Genomic DNA, 22,721 nt, shown 5'->3' with positions numbered 1-22,721 from the left:
GAGCATACAGGTTGCAGTGGTGGGTGGTATAAGGTGCTTTAGTAACAAAACGGATGGCACTGTGATAAACTGCATCCAGTTTGCTGAGTAGAGTATTGGAAGCTATTTTGTAGATGACATCGCTAAAGTCGAGGATCGGTAGTATAGTCAGTTTTACAAGGGTAAGTTTTGCGGCGTGAGTGAAGGAGGCTTTGTTGCGAAATAGAAAGCCGACTCTAGATTTGATCTTGGATTGGAGATGTTTGATACGAGTCAGGAAGGAGAGTTTGCAGTCTAGCCAGACACCTAGGTACTTATAGATGTCCACATATTCTAGGTATCAGGAGGACATTGTGCTGGATTATATGAAGTGTGTATACCTACACCTATCTGGGTGTAAATAAGGCACAGTGTGGTGAGTCGAAGGTGGAAGGTTGTGAGTAAGCATCGAGAGCAGACAGGTAGCAAGGAGCCTGAGATTTATTTGCCATCATCTGTAGCCAAGCTGCCACTGTGGAGATGTCTCTCATCTCCCCCACCTCGCTCTCTCAATTTTAAAAAGGTTTCAATTTAAGGGGCTTTATTGGTATGGGAAACATATGTTTACATTGCCAATGCAAGTGAAATAGATCATAAACAAAAAGTGAAATAAACAAAAAAAGTTGACATTAAATGCACAAAAGTTCGAAAAGAATAAAGACATTTCAAATGTCATTATGTATATTTACAGTGTTGTAATGATGTGCAAATAGAAAAATAAAAAAACGTAAGTATAACCTATATTTACAATGGTGTTTGTTCTTCACAGGTTGCCATTTTCTTGGGGCAAGAGGTCACAAATGTTGCTGCTGTGATGGCACACTGTGGTATTTCACCCAATAGATATGAGAGTTTATCAAAATTGGATTTGTTCAAATTCTTTCTGGGTCTGTGTAATCTGAGGGAAATATGTCTCTCTAATATAGTCAGACATTTGGGAGGAGGTTAGGAAGTGCAGCTCAGTTTCCACCTCATTTTGTGGGCAGTGTGCACATAGCCTGTCTTCTCTTGAGAGACAGGTCTGCCTTCGGCGGCCTTTCTCAATAGCAAGGCTATGTTCACAGTACATAGTCAAAGATTTCCTTAATTTTGGGTCAGTCACAATGGTCAGTTATTCTGCCACTGTGTACTCTGTTTAGGGCCAAATAGCGTTCTAGTTTACTCAGTTTTTTCCTCGCTCAACACCTCTCCTACTGTGGTAAGCACTGAGGAGAACAACTGCCAAGTCTGTCTCCCTCTCACATTTCCAAATACACTGACCCCACACAATAACAAAATAGACAAACACCTTCGACATTAGTTGGCTCCTGTTCCCAGAACCAGATTTGTTTGAGGGGTTACCTTTGAGGACCAAGTCGAGGAAGACATTGAGGTAGTCTTCAGAGTCAGAGTTGAGGACGGAGCGGGAGATGCAGGCTGTCAGGGCACCGAGGGCAGCGAGACCAGCGGACTCCACCCTCTCACTGGCTGTCTGGAACACCTGCACAGGGATGGAGGCCAATCAAACTCTCCATTCAGACTATCAAGATGCCTTGTGTACTGTTCGAGACACTTTCACACAATTCTAATAGTCATTTTCGATGTTGCCAGCCCCCCAGGTTTCATTGAAACGCACCTCCCTGCGCAGCGAGGCCCAAAGGCCTGGTAGGAATTCGGCTAGCTCTTTATGTTCATACACAGAAGCACAGGCAGTCTGCAACACGAGGATGAAACACGGCTCATTAAGACATGAATGCCATTTACTTTATATATAAACCACAAAGATGATCTGAGGTGACAAACATGGTCTTACCAGAGTCTGCAGGGAGTCCACCTTGGCACTCTGAACATCTGAGTCCAGCTTCTCAATGATCAGCGGCAGCAGGAACTGTTGAAGCGAGACAATCAACAAATCATGACTACACACACACAAACGCTTTCACTTGTTCACTTTCTGTCTCTCACAAACATACAACCATACACAAAGACTATATCTGATGTCCTTTAACATTCTAAAAGGTTATATGTTGTGTGGTCTCGCTTGCCAGACACGGCAGATGTGGGAAGAGACGACGCATTGTGTGTAGTGTGCAGTACAGTACGTCTTCCCCACCTCTGCAAAGCGTGGTGTTCCAGTGAGCACGGCCCTCAGGGCGAGGATCAGCTCTTCCTGGGTGATGCCGTGGGGGTCATTGGGTGGCTGGGTGGCAACACACACAGAGAGAACAGCCATGGATGTCAACCATTTCAAAACACGGAACAACTCTAACATTCCCTTTTTATTTATTGAATGAACTTAGTTCCAGCTCATCAAAAGACCTTCCTTAATACTCTTAATTCTTAAAAATGAATGTTCATCAAGTACTGTTCTGAGTGATCTCCACTATCAAGTTCAATCTGAATCACCCTCCCCAAAAAATGGAATAATACAAGCTGTCTGTCAAAGTGTTTAGACTCGGGGCTTATCCATGTCCTATAATCCTCTGCCAGATGCTAGTCGGTGTCACACGGCTCAGGTATCAGAGCACATAGGACAGCGAGTCACATACGCATTGTCTCCTGGGTAGGTTCATCTGGCGGGTCTAAGTCCACAACAGCTGCACAAACAAACACTTACCGGGCTGAAGTCTATGGGGAAATAGCAGGATGTAACTTCAAACAGCTCCTCTGTGAATTTACCTGAATAAAGAAACAGACATAATATTACAGTCTACGGATTGAGGAACCGCTAGATAATACATGTATTAAATCTCTAACACTTTCAGTTCAATAATGTTGTTGCGGCACCACGCAATATATATATATATTTTTGCAATCACCTTATGAAATCATTCACAGTGCTACTTAGTTGGTATGCTTCAAGACATACGTTTCATCCAACATGTACAAGCAGAAATGCAATCTAAACCAGTGACACGGGAACTCCGCTCTATATGGCTAGCTCTCAGGAGAGCTGTTCTCAGTCATGACATGCAGGTTTTTCCATGCCTCCGCACACCCTAATCTCTGCAATTTGCAGATACAATTTCATTTACCGGAGAGAAAGACACTGGTAGTCTAAACAACACGAGCAGCACTCGCGAGACTAAACTATGTTCACTTCTGGAACATGACTCAGCTTCAATTAGTCTCTGTCCATCCGTCACTCACCACAGACTAAACAAGCAGAAGCCAATGCTTCATTTCTCGTAACCAGGACATGGTTAATCCACAACAAAAAGTCAAGGGTTCATATCACGCCTCGACACCGTGTTGATATTGTTACCGGACACCATGTCGCTATTGTTACCGGACACCGTGTTGATGGTGAGTTTTGGTCACCTGTGTGCCGCACACGTTTACAGGGTCTTTTTTCCCCTGCTTGTCGTTATAGCACGTTCTCCTAAGACACAGCTGATCAATTTCCTCAAGAAATGTAATTTCCCTGTTCCTGATTGAATACAACCTGCCTTCACCTCATTACTGAGGAAGCAATTAAACGAAGATGAAAGTGTTACAAGTTCACTGAATGCCCAGTAAACCTGAGCAACATTGAAACACAAGACGACAGCACAACTAAAAAAGGTACATAAAACACGTTTGTAAAGTCTGGAATAACAACGCGTGTGTTCTCACCCAGATCATAGCCTCCATGGATGATTTTCCTAGCGATCTGGAAGGCCAGGAGAAGATTGCGTGGGTCCCTCTCCCCATCCACTGACTGAACAAACCCAAAGACAAAGTCTGCACCCAGGCCCTTCAGCTCTGTGGGATGGGAAAGTGGTCCAGCAATTCAACAACTTGCAGATAAGCAACATACAGAGCATGCTGGTTTCTCCATGATAGCTACCACTCTACCACAGCTCTTACCTGACTCTCTGGATTCCATAAGCTGGGTTAGGATGTTGTAAACACATGACCGCTCCACCAGCATCAGGGACTGTAGTGACACAGAAAGCAGAAACAGGGTCAGGGGTAATGCAGTACAAGAAACATAGAGGCTCCGTCTGTATGCTAATTATTTAGGAGAGTTGACACTTGACAGGGCAGGTTGGATGTGCTCACCTGCACATGAACGTCCTGGAAGAGTGATTTCAGAATGGACACCGCAGACCCAGGCGGCAACACTGAGCATTTTGTCTGAGAGGGTATTTCAAAACGTTGGTCAGGAATAGGCCAGATATACTCGTCTGTCAGTTCACGTTTGACAATATTCACATTTCTATCTAACATTCACGTCAAACTTAACATCAGGCTACTAAGACTTACCAGCGCATTCATCCCCTTTAAGACATGTGGTGTGATGACATAGTGGTCCTTGAGTCTGTTCTCATAAAACGCTAGAAGGACGTCCACTGAGGGCAAAACAAATAGACGATAATCAATAGCCAATGACAGGACATATAGCACCCACAAACCAAAACGACACAGATGTGTTATAGTGCTGTTTACCTTCTCTCTCTGTGAGGTCTCCGTGGCACTGCTGCAGGACATTGGAGAGGAGCTGGACACCACGGGCTCGGGTCTGGGGTTGGGAGCTGGCCAGATGCAAGCTGCACAGAGACAAGATGGTCAGTGTGTTAGTGTTGGCTGAAACGGCATGACATTGAAGTTGATGACAATGATAGTGACTGGGACAATAATGATTAATGTAACTTAAATATTACCCCAACGCTTCAACCAACTGTAGTATTGTAAACTGTCCAGCCTTGAGTCCTAATCAAAGGAAAATGCATTTATTCAGCCAGAGGAAAGACAAGTGGTCAATGAGTAGGATATATCATGCAGACACTTTTAGGGGACAGGGAAGTAGGTTCAGAGTCTAATGTCAAAGACACTGTGCTAATATGTTGAGAAAAACCCTTTTCACAGCAGGCTGGTTAGAAAGTTAGCAAGTAAGTTGTGGCCAACAACATATGTTCATTCGCTTGACTTCAAAGACATTGATTGCCACTTTGTATACGTTGATAGCTACTGAAAAGGCTGTTGATGTCCGTTTTTGTAGTATGCACTTGAACCAATGACGGGTTAAACACAGAAAGTAACGTTAAGAGTTTTGATGGCCTGCTGCTAGCTAGCATGCTAGCCAGAAGTCATGCTGGGCCACCAGTCACGCGCGATTTCTGTATCGTTCATTGACGTTCATCTCAAAAACCAAATCAGAGAGAAAGGTGGCTGAAATACCTGTTGCGGTGTCTGCGGCCTTGCTGTCCTGTTGTCCCGAAACAAATTCTTCTACCAAGCCCACTAGCAAGGCACTACCCGCAGCCATCACGAACAGCCTTGGTTCAACCAAACTGAAGTGAGCATGCGTGGAAAGTTCTTGCGATTACCCTGAGAGCAGTCACAAAAAAAGTAATAATATCAAATATGATATTGAACCCCATGCATAAATGTGCAAAACCTTTTTTTGCAATGTATTAAAGCTGTACATTCTTTACTAACCAAATAATACATAAAACTGTTGTGGAATTGCATGGCTATGTGCATATTCTAAAGAAATGTTATATATGGAAATGTTTATATTTCTATTTATCATTTGACCGTTCATCTGCAAAAAATATATGTATATAAAGTTAGTTTTGGCATGGTTGAGGACTTTCATTTGTTCAAGGGATGCTCCCCACCCCTGGAGGAAGTCGTGACGTGCCACAATCTGACACCCCTGGCCTTGAGCACGCGCAGGCGTAAAAAGTTACTGTTGCTACCCGCACCAGGAAGACAAGGGGATTTAAAAACCTGCCTGAGAAAAATTAGAAAGGTTTGAAATTGACCACGGTGTTAAACGGAGAATCATATCAACAATAATTTTGGTTTACAATCTAAGCTATCCGTTTAGAATTACTTACCTGGTCGTGAGTATGTGAAAGGTTGTTTACTAATGTTAACTAGCTAAATTATCTAGGGCTGTCTCGCGCAACGACGGATGGTGGTGTGATCTAATGTGAGCTTGCTAACAAGTTGCTTAGCAAATTGTTGTCCACGAAGCTAGCTAGTTGGCACGCTAACTTGTCTAAGTAGAATGTATATAGGCAGTCTAGGCATAATGCAATCAATTATTGTTGACATTTATCCCGTTTAGCTTGCTAGCGAGTCTGCACGTGACTACTCCTTTTGGAATGTTGGATCGCATCAAACAATAATAAAGCAGAAGTAGCTAGCCTGCTCTTCCGTGCTTACAATTTAGTTGTGCGACCAGTGTTCACATTCAATCTAACGCTAATTTGTGGACTCTGCTATCAAGAAAAGCACCTTGACCTAGCGAGAATTTTGTACAGCGGATCTGGCTGTATCTAATTGTTTTGGAACTAGGTAGCGGTTGGCTAATAATGGGGCCCCGACATAGTTAGCCAACTGATAATAATCATGGGAGGATGTGTTGGGCGAGAACGTGAGGACACACAGGACCACGGAGCATCCAGAAGCAGTGGAGGAGCACACCGAAAACGTGGAAGTAAGTAATGGTAACTTTGTTGTCTGAGTGCATCGAATAGGAACACAGTTCAACACATTACGTGGTAAATGTTTACCATGTAGTACCGTGTCTACCCATTTCATTACTACAACATATTAACCCCCAGAGAAATATGGATTTCGTCCTTAAGGTTCTCACTCTTAATAACACGGGTGACCAATCTGGACTGTGCCCAAATAACTGTAGGATACATTTGTAATTTCCCTTCCCCCATCTTGCAGGACACAAATGGACAGAGTTCCTTCCTGTTACCCCTCTACCAGTACAGACAAAATGTATGCTCTCACTACTGTAAGTCGCTCTGGATAAAAGCATCTGCTAAATTACTCAAATGTACCAACCAATGGCTGTATAAATAGCTACCAACACAACTAGGCTAAACCTGATTTGATCAGGGAAAACACCTTTGGTTGACTGTCAATAATACATCATAGTAGTTGAGCTGACTTTTCACCAACAATGCTATCTTGATTTTTCATGTGCATGTCCATTACCTTGCTAAGATTATTTTCTGCAGAAAAATAGGAGCAGACTGCCATGTTTAACCTGTTATAGTTTGTTGGCGTTTAGTGACTGATGGAATGTAGATTGCTGCTAAAGCACTTTGCATAAAGACAAAAGCTACAGGCTCCAAATAGCTTAGTTCTAATGAAACACAAATTGGAAACTTCCAAGGGACACGGAACGCAGTAAGATCCCTCTGCCACATAGGACCTATCAACACCTCGGCCTAATTTAGAAAATGCAATCTTACACTGGACTGTGGGACTGTCATAACACAGTTTCTAAACCCAGAGGCGCAACATTGCAAGACTTCTGTGAAAGCTTGCGAAACAGACCATCCCAGGGTTTGAGAAGTCAATAAGTGAAGACCCGATGATGCATTTCTACGCATGAGCTTTCCTAGCCAACATCACCTTCAAGTGTGATCGGGATTTCTATTGGAGAAGCAGTTTGTCTTTCTTCATACTGTACGGTCTTTAGTCACAATGTGCCATTAGACTTCCTTGGTGTATTATAGAAGTTGGCGCAGCGGTCTAAGCCACTGCATCTCAATGCTAGAGGGGTCACTACAAACACCCAGGTTTGAATCCAGGCTGTATCACAACCGGCTGTGATTGGGAGTCCCATAGGGTGGAGCACAATTGGCCCAGCGTCGTGCGGGTGGGTTTGGCAGGTGTAGGCCGTCGTTGTAAATAAGAATTTGTTCTGCCTAGTTAAATAAAAACAAAAGATATCAGAAGACCTCGTCTATAAAGTTGACTGAAGGGCCAACAATGATTTGTAGAGGCTTCAGGTCCGTGTTTACCAAACCAAGAGGTTCACATTTTGTTTTTTGCCCTCGCACTACACCGCTGATTTCAAATGGTGATCAGCTGATTATCTGAATCAGCTGTGTAGTGCTAGGGCAAAAACCAAAATGTGCAGCCCGAGTTTGCGAAACGCTACCTTAGGAGCAGTGAGCGTTTGATGCAGGTAGACTGATGATGCAGAGGCACTCCCAGGTCGGTAATAAGAACAAGTCGTGTCATGTGGCCTACAGCAGTGGTTCTCAAACCTCTCCCTGGGGACCTCCAGCCATTCCATGTATTTGATCTATTCCAGAGCTAGCACACCTGATTCAACTTGTCAACTAAGTATCAAGCCCTTGACTGCGTGAGTCAGTGAGCGAGTTCAGGCCTGAGTGAGTTCAGGCCTACAACAAAATTGTGAAACGTCTGGGGGTCCCTGAGGAGAGGTTTGCGAACCACTGCCCTACGACAACTATTCCACCGGGGCAGCGTGCACCAGGCCGGCATGCAGTGTGCCATGTGAAAGCAAGGAGAAGACCGATGTTTCTCAGTGCCATGTCTCCCATTATGGCTAGAATTGAATACCAGGGTGCTAAGTTAAGGACGACTTGCTGCCTTTTCTTTCCCCCACCTTTATTTAACCAGGTAGGCTAGTTGAACAAGTTCTCATTTACAACTGCGACCTGGCCAAGATAAAGCAAAGCAGTGTGACACAGACAGAGTTACACATGGAATAAACAAGCCAACACAATAAACAAGTCAATGACACAGTAGGAAAAAAAAGTCTATACAGTGTGTGCAAAAGGCATGAGGTAAGCAATAAATAGACCATAGGAGCGAATAATTACAATTTAGCAGATGAACACTGGAGTGATAAATGAGCAGATGTGCAAGTAGCGATACTGGTGTGCAAAAGAGCAGAAAAGTAAATAAAACAATATGGGGATGAGGTAGGTAGATTGGGTGGGCTATTTACAGATAGATGTACTATGTACAGCTGCAGCGATCGGTAAGCTGATGTTTAAAGTTGGTGATGGAAATAAGTCTCCAACTTCAGCGATTTTTAAAAAAAAAAAATTAAATTTATTTTTTTATTATTTTTTAAAATTTATTTATTTTTTAATTTTAATTTTTTTGCAATTCATTCCAATCACTGGCAGCAGAGAACTGGAAGGAAAGGCAGCCAAATTAGGTATTTGCTTTAGGGATGATCAGTGAGATATGTGGGTGGAAGTATTGTTTTATTCTTTGGTGTAGAACTTTAATTTGGGTGTAAGCATTTGCTTAATTATAACCTTGGCCAAGTCATGTTGTAGCTACATGTAAAGTAAAGGAAACACCAACAGTGTCTGAATAGGGCGTTGGGTTGCCAAAACACCTTCAATGTGCCTTGGCATAGATTCTGCGTGTCCTGAACCTATATTGAGTGATGCAACACTATTCTTATGAAAATCATTATGAATACGTACTTTATTCAACTTGTATATTCTTCCACAAGAAATTCCATAATTTGGTGTTTTGTTGATGGTGGAAAACACCGTCTCAGGCACCGATCCAGAATCTCCCAGAAGTGTTCAATTGGGTTGAGATCTGATGACACACCCTTTAAACGGCCCTATGCTCATTTAAGACCCCTCTTCCAAAGGCACTTAGATCTCTTCTAGCCATGGTAGCCAAAATAATGGCCAACTGGGAATTTTTATACATGACCCTACGCATAATGGAATGTTAATTGCTTAATTAGCTTAGGATCCAGACCTGTGTGGAAGCACCTGCTTTCAATACAGTACCGAAGTATGAGTCATAATACCCATTAAAAACTAGCGGTCAAACAAGGAAATGGTTTTAATCATTTTCCCACCATTCATATTTCCCATGGGGAATATTAGAAACACTTAAAATAAGGGCTGTGTTTCGTGTAGGCTTGCCCTGGCATGAGGGATAAGGGGACTTATATATCTCTCTCTATCTATATTGATACATCACCTTGTCCAAGAGAGATTTACATGGTTAAGGTGATATATATATATATATATAAATTGATACAAGTCCCCTTATCCCTCATGCCAGGGTAAGCCTACACGAAACACAGCCCTTATTTTAAGTGTTTCTAATATTCCCTATTGGAAAAATGAATGGTGGAAAAATGATTGGAACGATTTCCCTGTTTGACTGCTAGGTTTTAATGGGTATTATGACACCGCCACTGTGGAGCTCTATATCCACATCAAAGTTGTCTTGCAAAGTTGATAGCAGTTTTCTAACAGCTTTTTGGATGTTCCGTGGAGGTTTGGCAGGCGAGGCCAAGTTTTATCTTTAGCCGCAGAATGTCGAGGAGGACTGTGTTTTGTAAAAGGCGACAAGATTGGTCCTTCTGTAGCTCAGTTGGTAGAGCATGGCGCTTGTAACGCCAGGGTAGTGGGTTCGATCCCCGGGACCACCCATACGTAGAATGTATGCACACATGACTGTAAGTCGCTTTGGATAAAAGCGTCTGCTAAATGGCATATATTATATATAATTACAGTTGTGACTATATGTTCAGTGAATTTGTTCTTGGCCCAAGCCTCGTTTTAACTTTCATAGAATTCATTCCTACATGGCTGTTCTGTACTGTCTGTGAAATGGGTACTTCCTAGTCTTGCGGATATGCTTTTAACTTGCAATGTTGGTTCAGGGCTGAAATTGGCCTACTTCAACATTGACATTGTAGGGGTGAAAGCAGGCCGTAGGCCTCTAGGAACAGATCCACCCTATATTTAGTGTTATCGGGGGAGTGAGGTGCTCTGATGTAAGATTGTAATCTATTATTTTGAACCCAAGTCCCAAGATAATACTTTTTAACAGCCACATACACTTGTGATGTAGCGGTGGGCTATATCTTCGTGTCCTGAAACAATACATAACGTGATCTGCAATGCAGTCCTGTCTGTAAAATGCATATTACCAACACCCCAGTGTGGCATTATCTGCCCCTTCGTAACCTCAACAAGCCCCACATGAGGAGCACACCCTGCTATTGCGTCATGTCTCTGGAATGCTTCTCTAATGCTGCGGAAACATGGATTCATGATGGGTGGAGGTGCTCCTTGGCCTAGTGCTGCAATATCTGCACACCTGGAAATAGTCCTGCACGTTTCCAAACTATTTGCTAATCTGATGTTGAAACGTTAGCTGGTAATCAAGGCAACACATTAGACCTATTCACAGAGGCCTAGTCTAGGCTATACGATGACTGGAAAGTCTACAAGTCCTTTTTCCCAAGACAGCGTGTATGTTGAGTTGAACAGACAGTATATGATGTCCCTTACGATAGAGTTTCCCAAACTCGGCCCTGGGGCCTCCCCTGGGTGCACATTTAGTTGTTGTTTTTTTGCCCCTAGGACTACACAACTGATTCAAGTAACCAACTCGTCATCAAGCTTGGATTATTTGAATCCGCTAGGGACAAAACCAAAACAGGCCCCAGGACCGAGTTTGGGATACCCTGCCTTACGACATCACATAGTGTCGCACACACAGTTGTGTCCTAGTCCTGTATGCTGCCTGATCAAACAACTCTCATAGACTAGTCCATTACTCTGCTTGAGTGCTAGTATGAAGATTATTACACTCTACTCCCTGTTTATCCTACACTGAACCACCGTTTACTCCTTGTAAGCTACCTGCACTCTAAATCATTTTTTTGGTTGAAAGGTGACCCTTTTTTAAATACTTGGCAACTGTCTTTGTTGCCCCTCCTTGCTGCACTTGGTTAGCCTAGTTGTCAATGAAGACCAGAGATACCGCTGGTCATGTTAGGACAACAATCGCTGCCTCAGCAGACTCTTCTTTGACCATTCAAACACTCGTTTGTTAGCTAACTGGGCCCGTTTAGTACCATGTGACAGACCGAGCCGAAGTCACACTCTGGTGCCAACTCTAAAACTCAGCTGCTCAGTTTGACACCAAGTCCTCATTGGAGGCCGGGACCCACCTCTCCATACCACATTCTGAAAAGTGTTTTCCTGGCTTCCCCGATAGGTGTGCAGTGCTAATCCAACGCTAAGCATGGATTATCTTTCAGATGTACATGGTGTAATACTGTCTGCATATTCTAATTATAAACCCCGATTGAGGGTATAGAGAGCTGTGTGTGTGTGTGTGGGGGGGTTCTTTGCTAGCAATGTAGGGAAAACTTCTCCAGACGGGCAGGCCCAAATACTCCATAAATGTCTTGTTAACTGTTGCATCTGTGCTAGTGAAACGTTTGGAGATGGGAACGCCCAGTGCAACTGAGATTGCCACACACTCACTCTACGCTATCCTGGGCCGTGTATGGCGCGGGAGGTGGAATTTTATTGTCCAAACACCCCCCCACCCCGCTCTCGGGAATGCCTCCTTTGCTCTGTCATGCAAACGAGCAGAGCCTAGATTGGTCTTGTTTATGTTGTGTGGCTCACCTGGCTGCCTTGAATCTGGCAGAGAGGGGTGGACTTTGGTCATGATGATGTGGAAGAGGGTTTATTATCGCTGGGTGTACTAGTCCTCATGGAATATCTAACGCTGCAAAGGCCTGCTGTGGCATAGCCAGAGCAACGTGTAACGTCTATTAGATTCTTAAGTATCTTTCCAGGGCTGTTTTTTTTAAAGAGCTCTAGTTTTCTGTGTCTTGTACAACTTGCTTATATGGTATTATGATGACCTTACTGAACGTAGGGGATAGACTATCCTATTATAATGAGATTCCAGGCATTGACAGACGCCACGACATTGTTGCTCTAGTTTCGTCCATGGTAATGACTGTGTCATGATGATGCCCCCCACATTGTCTAAGCCCCCTCTACTAACATTCTTTAATGTGTGTTGTTCACTCTGCGTCAGGGGATTTATGGCTGCTGGTAAGTCTCATTAGGTAATAGGCTATCTAGTCTAGTGTACTTGGAAATTAATATTTTAGTAATTTAGCAGACGCTCACATACAGAGCGAGGTGAGACCACAACATAGTATAGAGCACATTTAGGGATGGGAGGGGAGATTGACCAGAGGTGGCGGAATGGACTGCTCTGGTTTGGGTGTAGGGTTTGAGCATAGCTTGAAAGTAAGGAGGGGCAGTTCCCCTAGCTTCTCCGTGGGTAGGCACCAGTCTTTTAAATTTTTTTTATAATATGTTTATTATTTTACAATAAAAAATCAAATAACAAAGACAGCAATACTAACAATGACATTCATTGTACTGTTGAATGGGATGGCCAATTTTAGAGGACAAAACAAAACTTCGCACATACACACAATAAAACTAAATCCTATTAGGTGGTACATGTATAAGAAGACAGCATATAGTCATTACAAGCAGTGTAGTTAAGCCAAAAATAAATATTTAGTGGAGTACAGCACAGAGTAGCAGCAGATCGTCAACCCAGTTATGAAGCGGGACTAGACCATTTATCCAGTATCGGCTGACATATTTAGTAAAACATTGGACTTCTATTGGAGGTATTGTATCAAATCTTTTCCATATGTATTACATTCCCCAAATCCCGTAACCACATTTCAAAGGTGGGTACAGTCTCCAGTTTCCAAAATTGCAATATGAGCCTTTTGGCTAATAGAGTACAAAGAGAGACAGCTTTCCCTTCGTTGTTATTCCCCATCAACTGTACCAAACAGAGCGGTCAATGGGTCTGGGGCTAGAACTCTATCAAAGGCTCTAGATAAATAATAAAAAATGAGATCCCAGTAAACATGTAATTTAGGACATGTCCAGAATAAGTGGGTCAACGTCCCCTCATCCTGCTTGCACCTCTCACACAGTGGTGAGGTGTCCGGGAATATTTTATGCAGTTTTACTTTTGAGTAATGTAACCTGTGTATCACCTTAAACTGTACAAGGTTGTGTCTGGCATTCACTGAACTGTGGTTTATATTCATGAGAGCTTCACCCAGTCCTCATCTGAGATTTCTGACCCAAGTACTTGTTCCCAAGCCCTTGTAATGGTGTCTGTGGATACCTCTATGTGGGCCTGTAGCACATCATACAGTCTAGAGACTGACCCTTTTGAATGGGGGACTATTTGGCTTCATGCCATACTGTGGGATATGTGTCCTTACGAAATTCCTGATTTGGAGGTATATGAAAAAATGTGTTGTTGGCATGTTGAACTTTCCCTGTAATTGTTGAAATGAAGCTAACTGACCATCTATGTATAGATGACCAATTGTTGTGAGCCCCTTCTCCCTCCACTGTGAAAACACCACATCATCCAATGCGGGGTGGAAAGCATGATTCAGGTAAATCGGGCTGTCAATGTATACAGTGGGTATGTTAAGAAAATACCTAATCTGTTTCCAGATCCTAAGCATATGACAAATGACTGGGTTAGAGTCATAAGTGGATTTTTTCACATATGATGGGCTATTAACAAGTGCAGGGAGTGAGGAACGTTGACAGGAGGCCTGGTCAATCAAAAGCCATGCAGGCATATCCTTCTGTCTCATCGCAGGTAAGCTTTCCCTCCAGAAAGACACAATGTTCAGATTAGCAGCCCAATAATACAGTTTAAAGTGAGGAAGGTCAAAGCCCCCCTCTATTTTGTACTTGCATAAATGCTTCTTTGAAATTCTGGCTGCCTTGTTATCCCATAAAAATTGAGTTATTATTGAATCCAGTTTCTTAAAATAGCTTTGTGGTATGAAATTGGGTAGACCTTGGAAGAGGTGAAGAAACCTGGGTAGGACAACCATTTTAATAGCGTTTATACGACCAACCAAGGAGATGGGCAGAGTTTTCCAAAAATCTATATTTTGTTTAAGCTGATATATTTTCATGTCCCAATTCGCTTTCAATAGCTGATCAAGGTCTCTTGTCACTACAATGCCAAGGCTTGTGAACTTGCCCATTACTGTTCTAAACGGGGGTAGATTACAGAAATTGCATATCCACAGGCCGTGATATTGGCATCAACTCACTTTTTTGCCAGTTTATCTTGTAGCCAGAGAAGGAGCCAAATGTGTTCATCAAGTTAAGTAAGGGTGGAATAGAAGTTATAGGCTTGGACAAAAACAAAAGAACATCTTCTGCATATAGGGGAATGTTGTGCTGTGTGTCCTTTATTTTAACAGAAGCTATATCGGCACATGCCCGAATGCAAGTAGCAAGGGGTTCCATGGCTATATCGAAGAGAGCAGGCGAAATAGGGCACCCCTGTCGGCACCCCTTGAACAGGCGGATGTGCATAAATAATTCTTATCCAATTAATAAATTCCTTTCCGAACCCGAAGTGCTCTAGAACCGACATCATATATTTCCACTCAATCCGGTCAAACGCCTTCTCTGCATCGAGCTATTACCACTGCCTCAACCTTATGATCGTGATACATTATGTTGAAAAGACGTCTCAAATTGTAGTGTATATGTCGGCCCGGGATAACCTGGGCACCGGAGTCTTGATGCGAGCATCGACTGGAAGCCAGAGTGTGCGGAGGGGCGGTGTGACATGAAAGGACTTGGGAAGGTTGGACAGTAGACGGGCTGCTGCGTTCTGGGTAAGTTGCAGGGGTTTGATGGCACAAGCGGGGAGCCCAGCCAACAGAGTTGCAGTAGTCCAGACTCCAGACGGGATAGTACAAGTGCCTGGATTAGGACCTGCGCTGCTTCCGGTGTGAGGAAAAGTCATACTCTATGGATGTCGTAGAGTATGAACCTGCAGGCACAAGTCACTGCTTTGATGTTTGCAGAGAACGACAGCATGTTATCCAGGGTCAGGCCATAGTTCTTTCCACTCTGGGAGGGGGAGCACCGTGGAGTTGTCAACCACAATGGAGAGGTCTTGGATTGGGAAGGCCTTCCCCAGGAGGAAGAGCAACTCCGTTTTGTTGAGCTTGAGGTAGTGGGCCGACATCCAAGCTGAGATACCTGCCAGGCACGCAGAGACTCCACCTGGGTGTCAGAATGGAGGGAAGAGCAGTTGAGTTTCATCCGCATAGCAATAATAGGAGAGACCATGTGAGGATATGACAGAGCCCAGTGACTTGGAATAGAAATGGCTTAGTGGCCAACAGATAGTTGGAGGAAGGCAAAGAACCTGGATTGCAGCCTTGACAGAAGTGATGATGTGGGAGGTACTCCCATTGCCCTATCATGTCTTCCGAAAACCGTCAAAAGGCCAGATCTATGCAGCAGACATTCCCTATCATATGCTAGATTGTAAATACCCAGATAAGAACCTAGAGTTAACATGTTTACCATGTTTGCCCTTGCCTTGGACATGCCTACGATCTAACTTTGGGAGGTGTTGATAACAGTTCTGTGTAGCTTAACAATATTTTGTAACAAATAGGCTAGAATGGGTATCTGGCACTTTGACATTAGCCCTTGATGTAACCATATGTGTTTTTAGAGAGATGTAACCCAGTATATATTACTGAGCAAGTGACTAAAACTGTACCCGTTTCAATGCACTAAACAATGATGTGTAGCGATATTCTGGTACGTAGTCTGTAGGTTGATATTAGAAAAGCCTTCTAACAATGTGACTTTTTGTTGTGTCCCTCCCTGCAGGTCGCAATGAGCCCCTGAAGAAGGACAAGCCCAAGTGGAAGAGTGACTATCCCATGACGGAGGGCCAGCTCCGCAGTAAGAGGGATGAGTTCTGGGACACAGCCCCGGCCTTCGAGGGCCGAAAGGAGATCTGGGACGCTCTGAAGGCAGCCACCGTCGCCCTGGAGTGCAACGACCACGAGCTGGCTCAGGCCATAGTGGACGGAGCCAGCATCACACTGCCTCACGGTGAGGCACACACACACGCAAGATATGGGGAAGCTATGATAACCTGGGGGCACATTTGGAATCTGAATAGACTTGAACTGTCAGTACATTTGGAACAATGGTAATATTACACCATGATGTTTTTGCACAACTCTTGACCTGATTTATGAAATCTGATTCATGTTTCTCTGATTCATGCCTGAGTCAAGACCACTTCCTGAGCAGTTGTGAAGTAACACACATTTAGCAACGGAACATGTTTTTTTCCTGTGTCTGTGTTCCAGGCTCCCTGACAGAGTGTTATGATGAGCTGGGTAGCCGCTACCAGCTACCCGTCTACTGCCTGGCCCCTCCGGTCAATCTGATCTCCGAGCGCAGCGACGAGGACCCTGGCGACAGCCCCGAGCCCACAGCCGCCCCCAAGAAGGAGTTCCAGCTCAAGGTGCGCCTCTCCACGGGCAAGGACCTGCGCCTCAGCGCCAGCATGGCCGACTCCATCGGGCAGCTGAAGAAGCATCTTCAGGCCCAGGAGGACATTGACACGGCCCACCAGCGCTGGTTCTTCTCAGGCAAGCTGCTCACGGACAAGACCCGCCTGCAGGACACTAAGATCCAGAAGGACTTTGTTATCCAGGTCATCGTCAACCCGCAGGCCCCCATTAACTAGGTCCCAGATGAAAGGAGGATCGACGGAGGAGCCCTGGATAATGGTTTTACCGCTGATCTGTAAAACAGAGAGGTGATTTGGGGAATTACAGTTAAGAGATGAACAACAGAAGGGAGAGACTCTGAAGTGCTGCTTTTCAATGTTTCATTGTTTACCATTAAAGAGTGTGGTTCTTTTCAGTGTGTCACTTCTCTATAGGACGGTTGGTTGATCGATCCAGACGTTTCAGACCACTCACCCTAAGGGGTGTTTACTGTCACTCACCACACTAACTTTGAAGTAAATCATAGCAGAATTGCCCTCCAGATGTGTGAGACTGCAGGCGTGCACGGCATGTGCAAGGGGTCTGTGTCTGCACTAACCAGGTGCCAATTGAAATCGCAGAATCTTTGACATAGTTTGTAAAGCACATGTTTTTCTGTCCCTGCTCTCTACTCTGGTACCCTGTAATGGATACTTCCCATAATCCTCCCTTAAGTGATATACAAAACTTTTTCTCTCATTGTTTTCTTTCTTTTTTTTGAGTTAATCTCAAAACAAACTTTTTTGCACAGTTGATTTGTACTTGCGTGGTAGTTTGTGTGCCTTCAAGGAAGAAAACAAAACAGAATCCTTAGGGGGAAAATTATATTTTTACTGCTAAAGCCTTCTGTCTCTAGATTCAGGAATAATCTTTTCATAGATCTATACAAATCCTAAATATACTGCTGCGTTTTTCGATCAGCTGTCTCTATCAGTTATTGCATTTCAAATGTACAACTGGTGTTTCCATGGATGTTAGCCCCATGTTTTCTCTAATGGTCGCATGCGCCCCCCACGCTCCCATTTGTCAATGTACTGTAAAGTGACAATGATTAGACAGCATAGCCCATGTATGCTGTGCCACATTACAATCCTGAGGTGAAATGGGAAGCTCGAGCTACAGTGAAGATGATAGGAGAACGTCTCTCTGTTTTAGTATATAGTCATGGAAGAGGAACAGTGCTTTTCTGGCTGTCTCAGGTGGCACCTCGTTGCACATGAGGTGCTCCTTTACCCTTCACATCAGTCCTTTGCTTTTCCATCTCTCTCTAAGCGCTTGTGCCTCTTTTATGGCCTCATCAAAATAACATAAACAAGATACCCCAGTGGTGGATAGTTAAGCTGGAGGTGGGAAGACTTGTTACCAGGTTATTGTCATCATAGTTATGCTATCATTTAAAGGGATATTTTGGCAATGAGGCAATTTATCTACTTCCCCAGTGTCGGATGAACTCGCGGATACAATTTTTATGCCTTTGTGTTTAGTATGAAGAAAGTTAAAGGTAGTTTCACAAGCCAATGCTAACTAGTGTTAGCGCTCTGACTGGAAGTCTATGGGTATCTGCTAGCATGCTATGCCCTTTAAGGATTTTAGGTTTGTTGTCTGTATTGGCATTTGAACTTTATCCAACTTTTAGATCAAACAGTTGATCAATGTGCTGGGAATATATTTGTTAACCTTTATGCAAACTTGAGTATTTCTCTCAACTTACAATGTATGTGCAATGCAAAATAGACCTCGTACCTTTTGATTCTCCCCGTATTTAATATATATACAGTAGCATTAGCTATGACTATGTAAAGGTTCTCAGAAACACAACATAGGAGCCTGCTATGTTCAGATTGCTTTGTTGTTGTACAATCAACCTTTGATCTTGTTCAGAGTTTCATATTGCCTTCATCTCTGTTTTGAAATGTTGTCCCATCTATGAAAGTGTTCAAATGGCCACTTTTCTTTTAATGGGATGTCCTCACTATAACAATCATGTACCTTGCGTGAATTGGCTTGGCCCTTGCCCCCCCCCCACTTTGTGACGGTTAGCACATCCATTTGTGCTCAGAAAAATACCTAACTTTGCAATAGGGCCTTTTTACAGTCTCCCACCTCTTCTGTGTAAAACATCAGAGACCCATGTTCTGTTAGCTGTGTTGCTTCATCTTGTCTCAATCCGTCCTTGCAGAATGTGGCTCAAATGTTTGCTTCATCTAGGTTCATTTAGTGCTATGAGAGGTAACGAGATACGTCGGTCTAACATCAATGTACAGTCCCTACATCGGACAGCACAAAAATAGAAACCTCAATGTAATCTACGTGAGGGAGCTGCACGATGTTGCCAGTAAGGACAAATCTTATACCACCGAGCAATGACATCACACAAGGGCTGTGGTTCGATCCAGGCCAGGGGAGCAGGAGAGAGAGAGAGACTTCTCTGCTCTTCCTTCAGTTTTCTGAGGCCTGTGAACCTCCCATCACAGTAGTTGGGAGAGATTTCAAGTCTAGGAAAGATCCCTTATGCAGGCAATTAATCAGACACGCGTTCTGTTTTAGTAAGAATGTACAAGTATGTTTTGTATGCATGATGCGTGTTAGATCATATGGGGGTCAGATCAGGAGTTTAATTTGTATGTTTCTGTAAAGTCATATATTAGTCATGGTACACAGGTGGACTCAGTCATGCAGTAGACTAAAGCTGGTAATATGGCCATGGATATTTATTTGAGTTATTTTGTGGGTTACTTTAGGACACCATGTACACTGCTTTATGTTCCTCTCGGACCTCAGATACCAATAAGCCATTGCATTTTAATCAAGCATTTTCACCAGGGTGGATCAAGAGGCCTTGCTCAAAGCAGAAACATGCAAATTGTGTTTTTGTTGATGTCCACACGGATGTATAAAGATATATATATTTAGTCATTTGAAAAAATATAATGTGATTATTATATGAGATTTCTGATAATTAAAAATGCTTACAACAACTTGTTTTACAAGTGATGTGTACATTTATAAGCTGATTTTCAACCTTGTTTTTAGCTGTAACATAATTACAATTATTGTTAAAGGAATTCTCTCTTCATTTTATCCTGTAGCCAAATCTGTATGTGGCCTTGGACCAGAATATCCTATCTAACCTCTGAATAACAACCAAAGTGAATTTTTATTAGTTTAAATGTTTGTGTTCTCTTGTTCCTTTGGTAATTCATTTTTAAAGTTCAATACTTATTGAATGAACCTTCCTGGACTTGCCCCACACAGTTCAAGATCAGGTCATTGATTTAGGTCATACTGCCATCTTGTGGATATATAGTATAATTTCGTGTATTGATTATTGACTGAAATTCTCTTGTGGTGCACTAAAGAAACATGAGCACTTCCTTTCTTCTATAGAAATAAGATAAAGGAAGAGAGGGTGAGCGAAAAGCACATGGAGCGTGTGACACGAAGCAGAAAGATCGGCTACTCCTGGACTATAATGCAGAAGACCGGAGAGTATGAAGTTGAGTACTCTGTAGAGTCGTTGATGATGGCATATGCTCCTCATGGGGCGACTAAGCAATCTATTCTACTCCCACTAATTCAAGTATTTCCAGTCTTATTGCTCAGATCCCCACCATTCAGCTTTACTCCCTGTCTGTAACATGAATGAGAGACCATGCTGTTACCCTAAAGACCATGGGTATGTTTTTGCTGAAAAGGCTCTGATTTCCCTGACCCTGTGTTGAAGAGTTTACAAACCCCTGCATTATCTCTGACTTATTTGAATATACTATTACATTATGTAATTTACTTGTCAGTCTTTCTGGCTCTAACAAGGTATGTTTGGAGTCCCTGATGAGTCCAGTGAGCCTCGCCCAGTGAGAAGGTATGACTGCTGAGCAGGCTCTGGTCTGGTCTTGTGTGTTTGGCTGGGCTTGTCTGATCCAGAAGGAAATACCACCCACGTTAGTCGACCTCTTCCTCGATCCTCCACTACACCCAGATTAGGTTGTGCTGAGTTACAGGATATGCAGCATTCAGTCGACCATCCCCGGTTAATTGAATAATAATTGTGAAACATTAAAGTTATTATTTTTTAGATAAAACTATACTAAATATATTCATGTCACCAAATAATTGATTAAAACACACTGGTCTACAGTAGCCTCAGCAGCACTCTGTAGGGTAGCACCATGGTGTAGCCAGAGGACAGCAAGCTGCTTTATAAATGACATCGCCGAAGTCAAGAATCGGTAGGATAGTCAGTTTTACAAGGGTATGTTTTAACAGCATGACTGAAGGATGCTTTGTTGCGAAATAGAAAGCCGATTCTAGATTTAATTTTGCATTGGAGATGCTTAATGTGAGTCTGGAAGCAGAGTTTACAGTCTAACCAGACACCTAGGTATTTGTAGTTATCGTGGTAAACATTAAGTGTTGCCCACCACGAGCTGCCAGAACAGCTTCAATGAGCCTTGGCATAGATTCTAAGTGGCTGGAACTCTATTAGAGGGATTCGAAACCATTCTTCCTCGAGAAATTCCATAATTTGGTGTTTTATTGATGGTGGTGAGAACCGCTGTCTCAGGCTCCTCCCCAGAAGCTCCCATAATGGTTTAAATTGGGTTTAGACCTGGTGACTAAGTCGGCCATGGCATACGGTTTAGATCGTTTTCATGTTCATAAAACCCTTCAGGCACCACTTGTGCCCTGTGGATGGGGTATTGTCATCCTATGGGCTGGGGGCATAGCAATGGTGGCATTTTAATAGATGACTTTAAGTGTGATGGGATGTGAATTGCTCAGGAACTACACCTGTGTGGAAGCACCTGCTTTCAATATACTTTGCCTCCTTAATTACAATTTAGCGTTAAAGTAAATTATTTCGCCTCTATGGCCTATTTATTGCCTACCTTCCTACTCTTCTACAATTGCACACACTGTACATAGATTGTTCTATTTTTTTTTCTATTTGTCGCACTGTTTTGCTTTATCTTGGCCAGGTCGCAATTGTAAATGAGAACTTGTTCTCAACTGGCCTACCTTGTTAAATAAATGTAAAATAAAAGTGTTTCCATGATTTTGGCAGTTACCTGTACATATACACTACCAGTCTAACGTTTTAGAACATCTAATTGAAGGGTTTTTCTGTATTTTTACTTTTTTCTACATTATAGAATAATAGTGAAGACATCAAAACTATGAAATAACATATATGGAATCATGTAGTAAACAAAGTGTTAAACAAATAAAAATATATTTTAATTTTGAGATTCTTCAAATAGCCACCCTTTGCCTTGTTGACAGCTTTGCACACTTTGCAGTCTCTCAACCAGCTTCATGAGGTAGTCACCTGGAATACATTTCAATTAACAGGTGTACCTTGTTAATTTGTGGAATTTCTTTCCTTCTTAATGCGTTTGAGCCAACCAGCTGTGTTGTGACAAGGTAGGGAGGTATACAGAAGATAGCCCTATTTGTTAAAAGACTAAGTCCATATTATGGCAAGAATAGCTCAAATAAGCAAGGAGAAATTACAGTCCATCATTATTTGAAGACATGAAGGTCAGTCAATACGGAAAATGTCGAGTTTCTTCAAGTGCAGTCTCAAAACCCCTGTATCATCGATGGCCGGCCAGCGTACATGGTGAGACGCCTCCTGAGGGTTCGACCACGGGGCAGGGGTTTCCAGTACCTGGTTGACTGGGAGGGTTATGGCCTGGAGGAGAGGTGCTGGGTTCTCGCTAAAGACATCCTGGACCCGGCCCTCATCGCTGAATTTCAC

General features: G+C 43.1%; 2 protein-coding genes across 3 annotated transcripts in view; one reads left to right on the top strand and one right to left on the bottom strand.

Annotated features, from left to right (window-relative positions):
• Positions 1-5,366, bottom strand: part of LOC118367784 (MMS19 nucleotide excision repair protein homolog) — a 32,710-nt gene extending 27,344 nt beyond the window's left edge. Inside the window, exons 1-12 of one of the 2 annotated variants that reach the window (XM_035751437.2) lie at positions 5,161-5,366; positions 4,644-4,692; positions 4,429-4,529; positions 4,246-4,331; positions 4,042-4,116; positions 3,847-3,916; positions 3,613-3,741; positions 2,615-2,676; positions 2,111-2,197; positions 1,811-1,885; positions 1,634-1,711; positions 1,360-1,498 (exon numbers count right to left, since the gene is read on the bottom strand). In XM_035751437.2, coding sequence (XP_035607330.1) covers positions 1,360-1,498; positions 1,634-1,711; positions 1,811-1,885; positions 2,111-2,197; positions 2,615-2,676; positions 3,613-3,741; positions 3,847-3,916; positions 4,042-4,116; positions 4,246-4,331; positions 4,429-4,529; positions 4,644-4,692; positions 5,161-5,248 — 1,039 coding nt within the window. In that variant the 5' untranslated portion in view covers positions 5,249-5,366. The remainder of the gene's footprint in view (positions 1-1,359; positions 1,499-1,633; positions 1,712-1,810; positions 1,886-2,110; positions 2,198-2,614; positions 2,677-3,612; positions 3,742-3,846; positions 3,917-4,041; positions 4,117-4,245; positions 4,332-4,428; positions 4,530-4,643; positions 4,693-5,160) is intronic. The other variant, XM_035751430.2, reaches the window with a different exon arrangement.
• Positions 5,367-5,690: 324 nt separating this feature from the next.
• LOC118367797 (ubiquitin domain-containing protein 1-like) lies at positions 5,691-19,938 on the top strand. The gene is made up of 3 exons (XM_035751450.2): positions 5,691-6,430; positions 16,284-16,511; positions 16,775-19,938. The coding sequence occupies exons 1-3, from the start codon at positions 6,343-6,345 to the stop codon at positions 17,155-17,157; spliced, it is 699 nt and encodes a 232-aa protein (XP_035607343.1). The 5' UTR covers positions 5,691-6,342; the 3' UTR covers positions 17,158-19,938.
• The last annotated feature ends 2,783 nt before the right edge of the window (positions 19,939-22,721 follow it).

Source organism: Oncorhynchus keta, chromosome 3 (genome assembly GCF_023373465.1).
Source record: "Oncorhynchus keta strain PuntledgeMale-10-30-2019 chromosome 3, Oket_V2, whole genome shotgun sequence".
NCBI classification, from domain to species: domain Eukaryota; kingdom Metazoa; phylum Chordata; class Actinopteri; order Salmoniformes; family Salmonidae; genus Oncorhynchus; species Oncorhynchus keta.
Note: the sequence above shows the minus strand (reverse complement) of the source record. Positions and strands in the feature narration are given on the sequence as shown.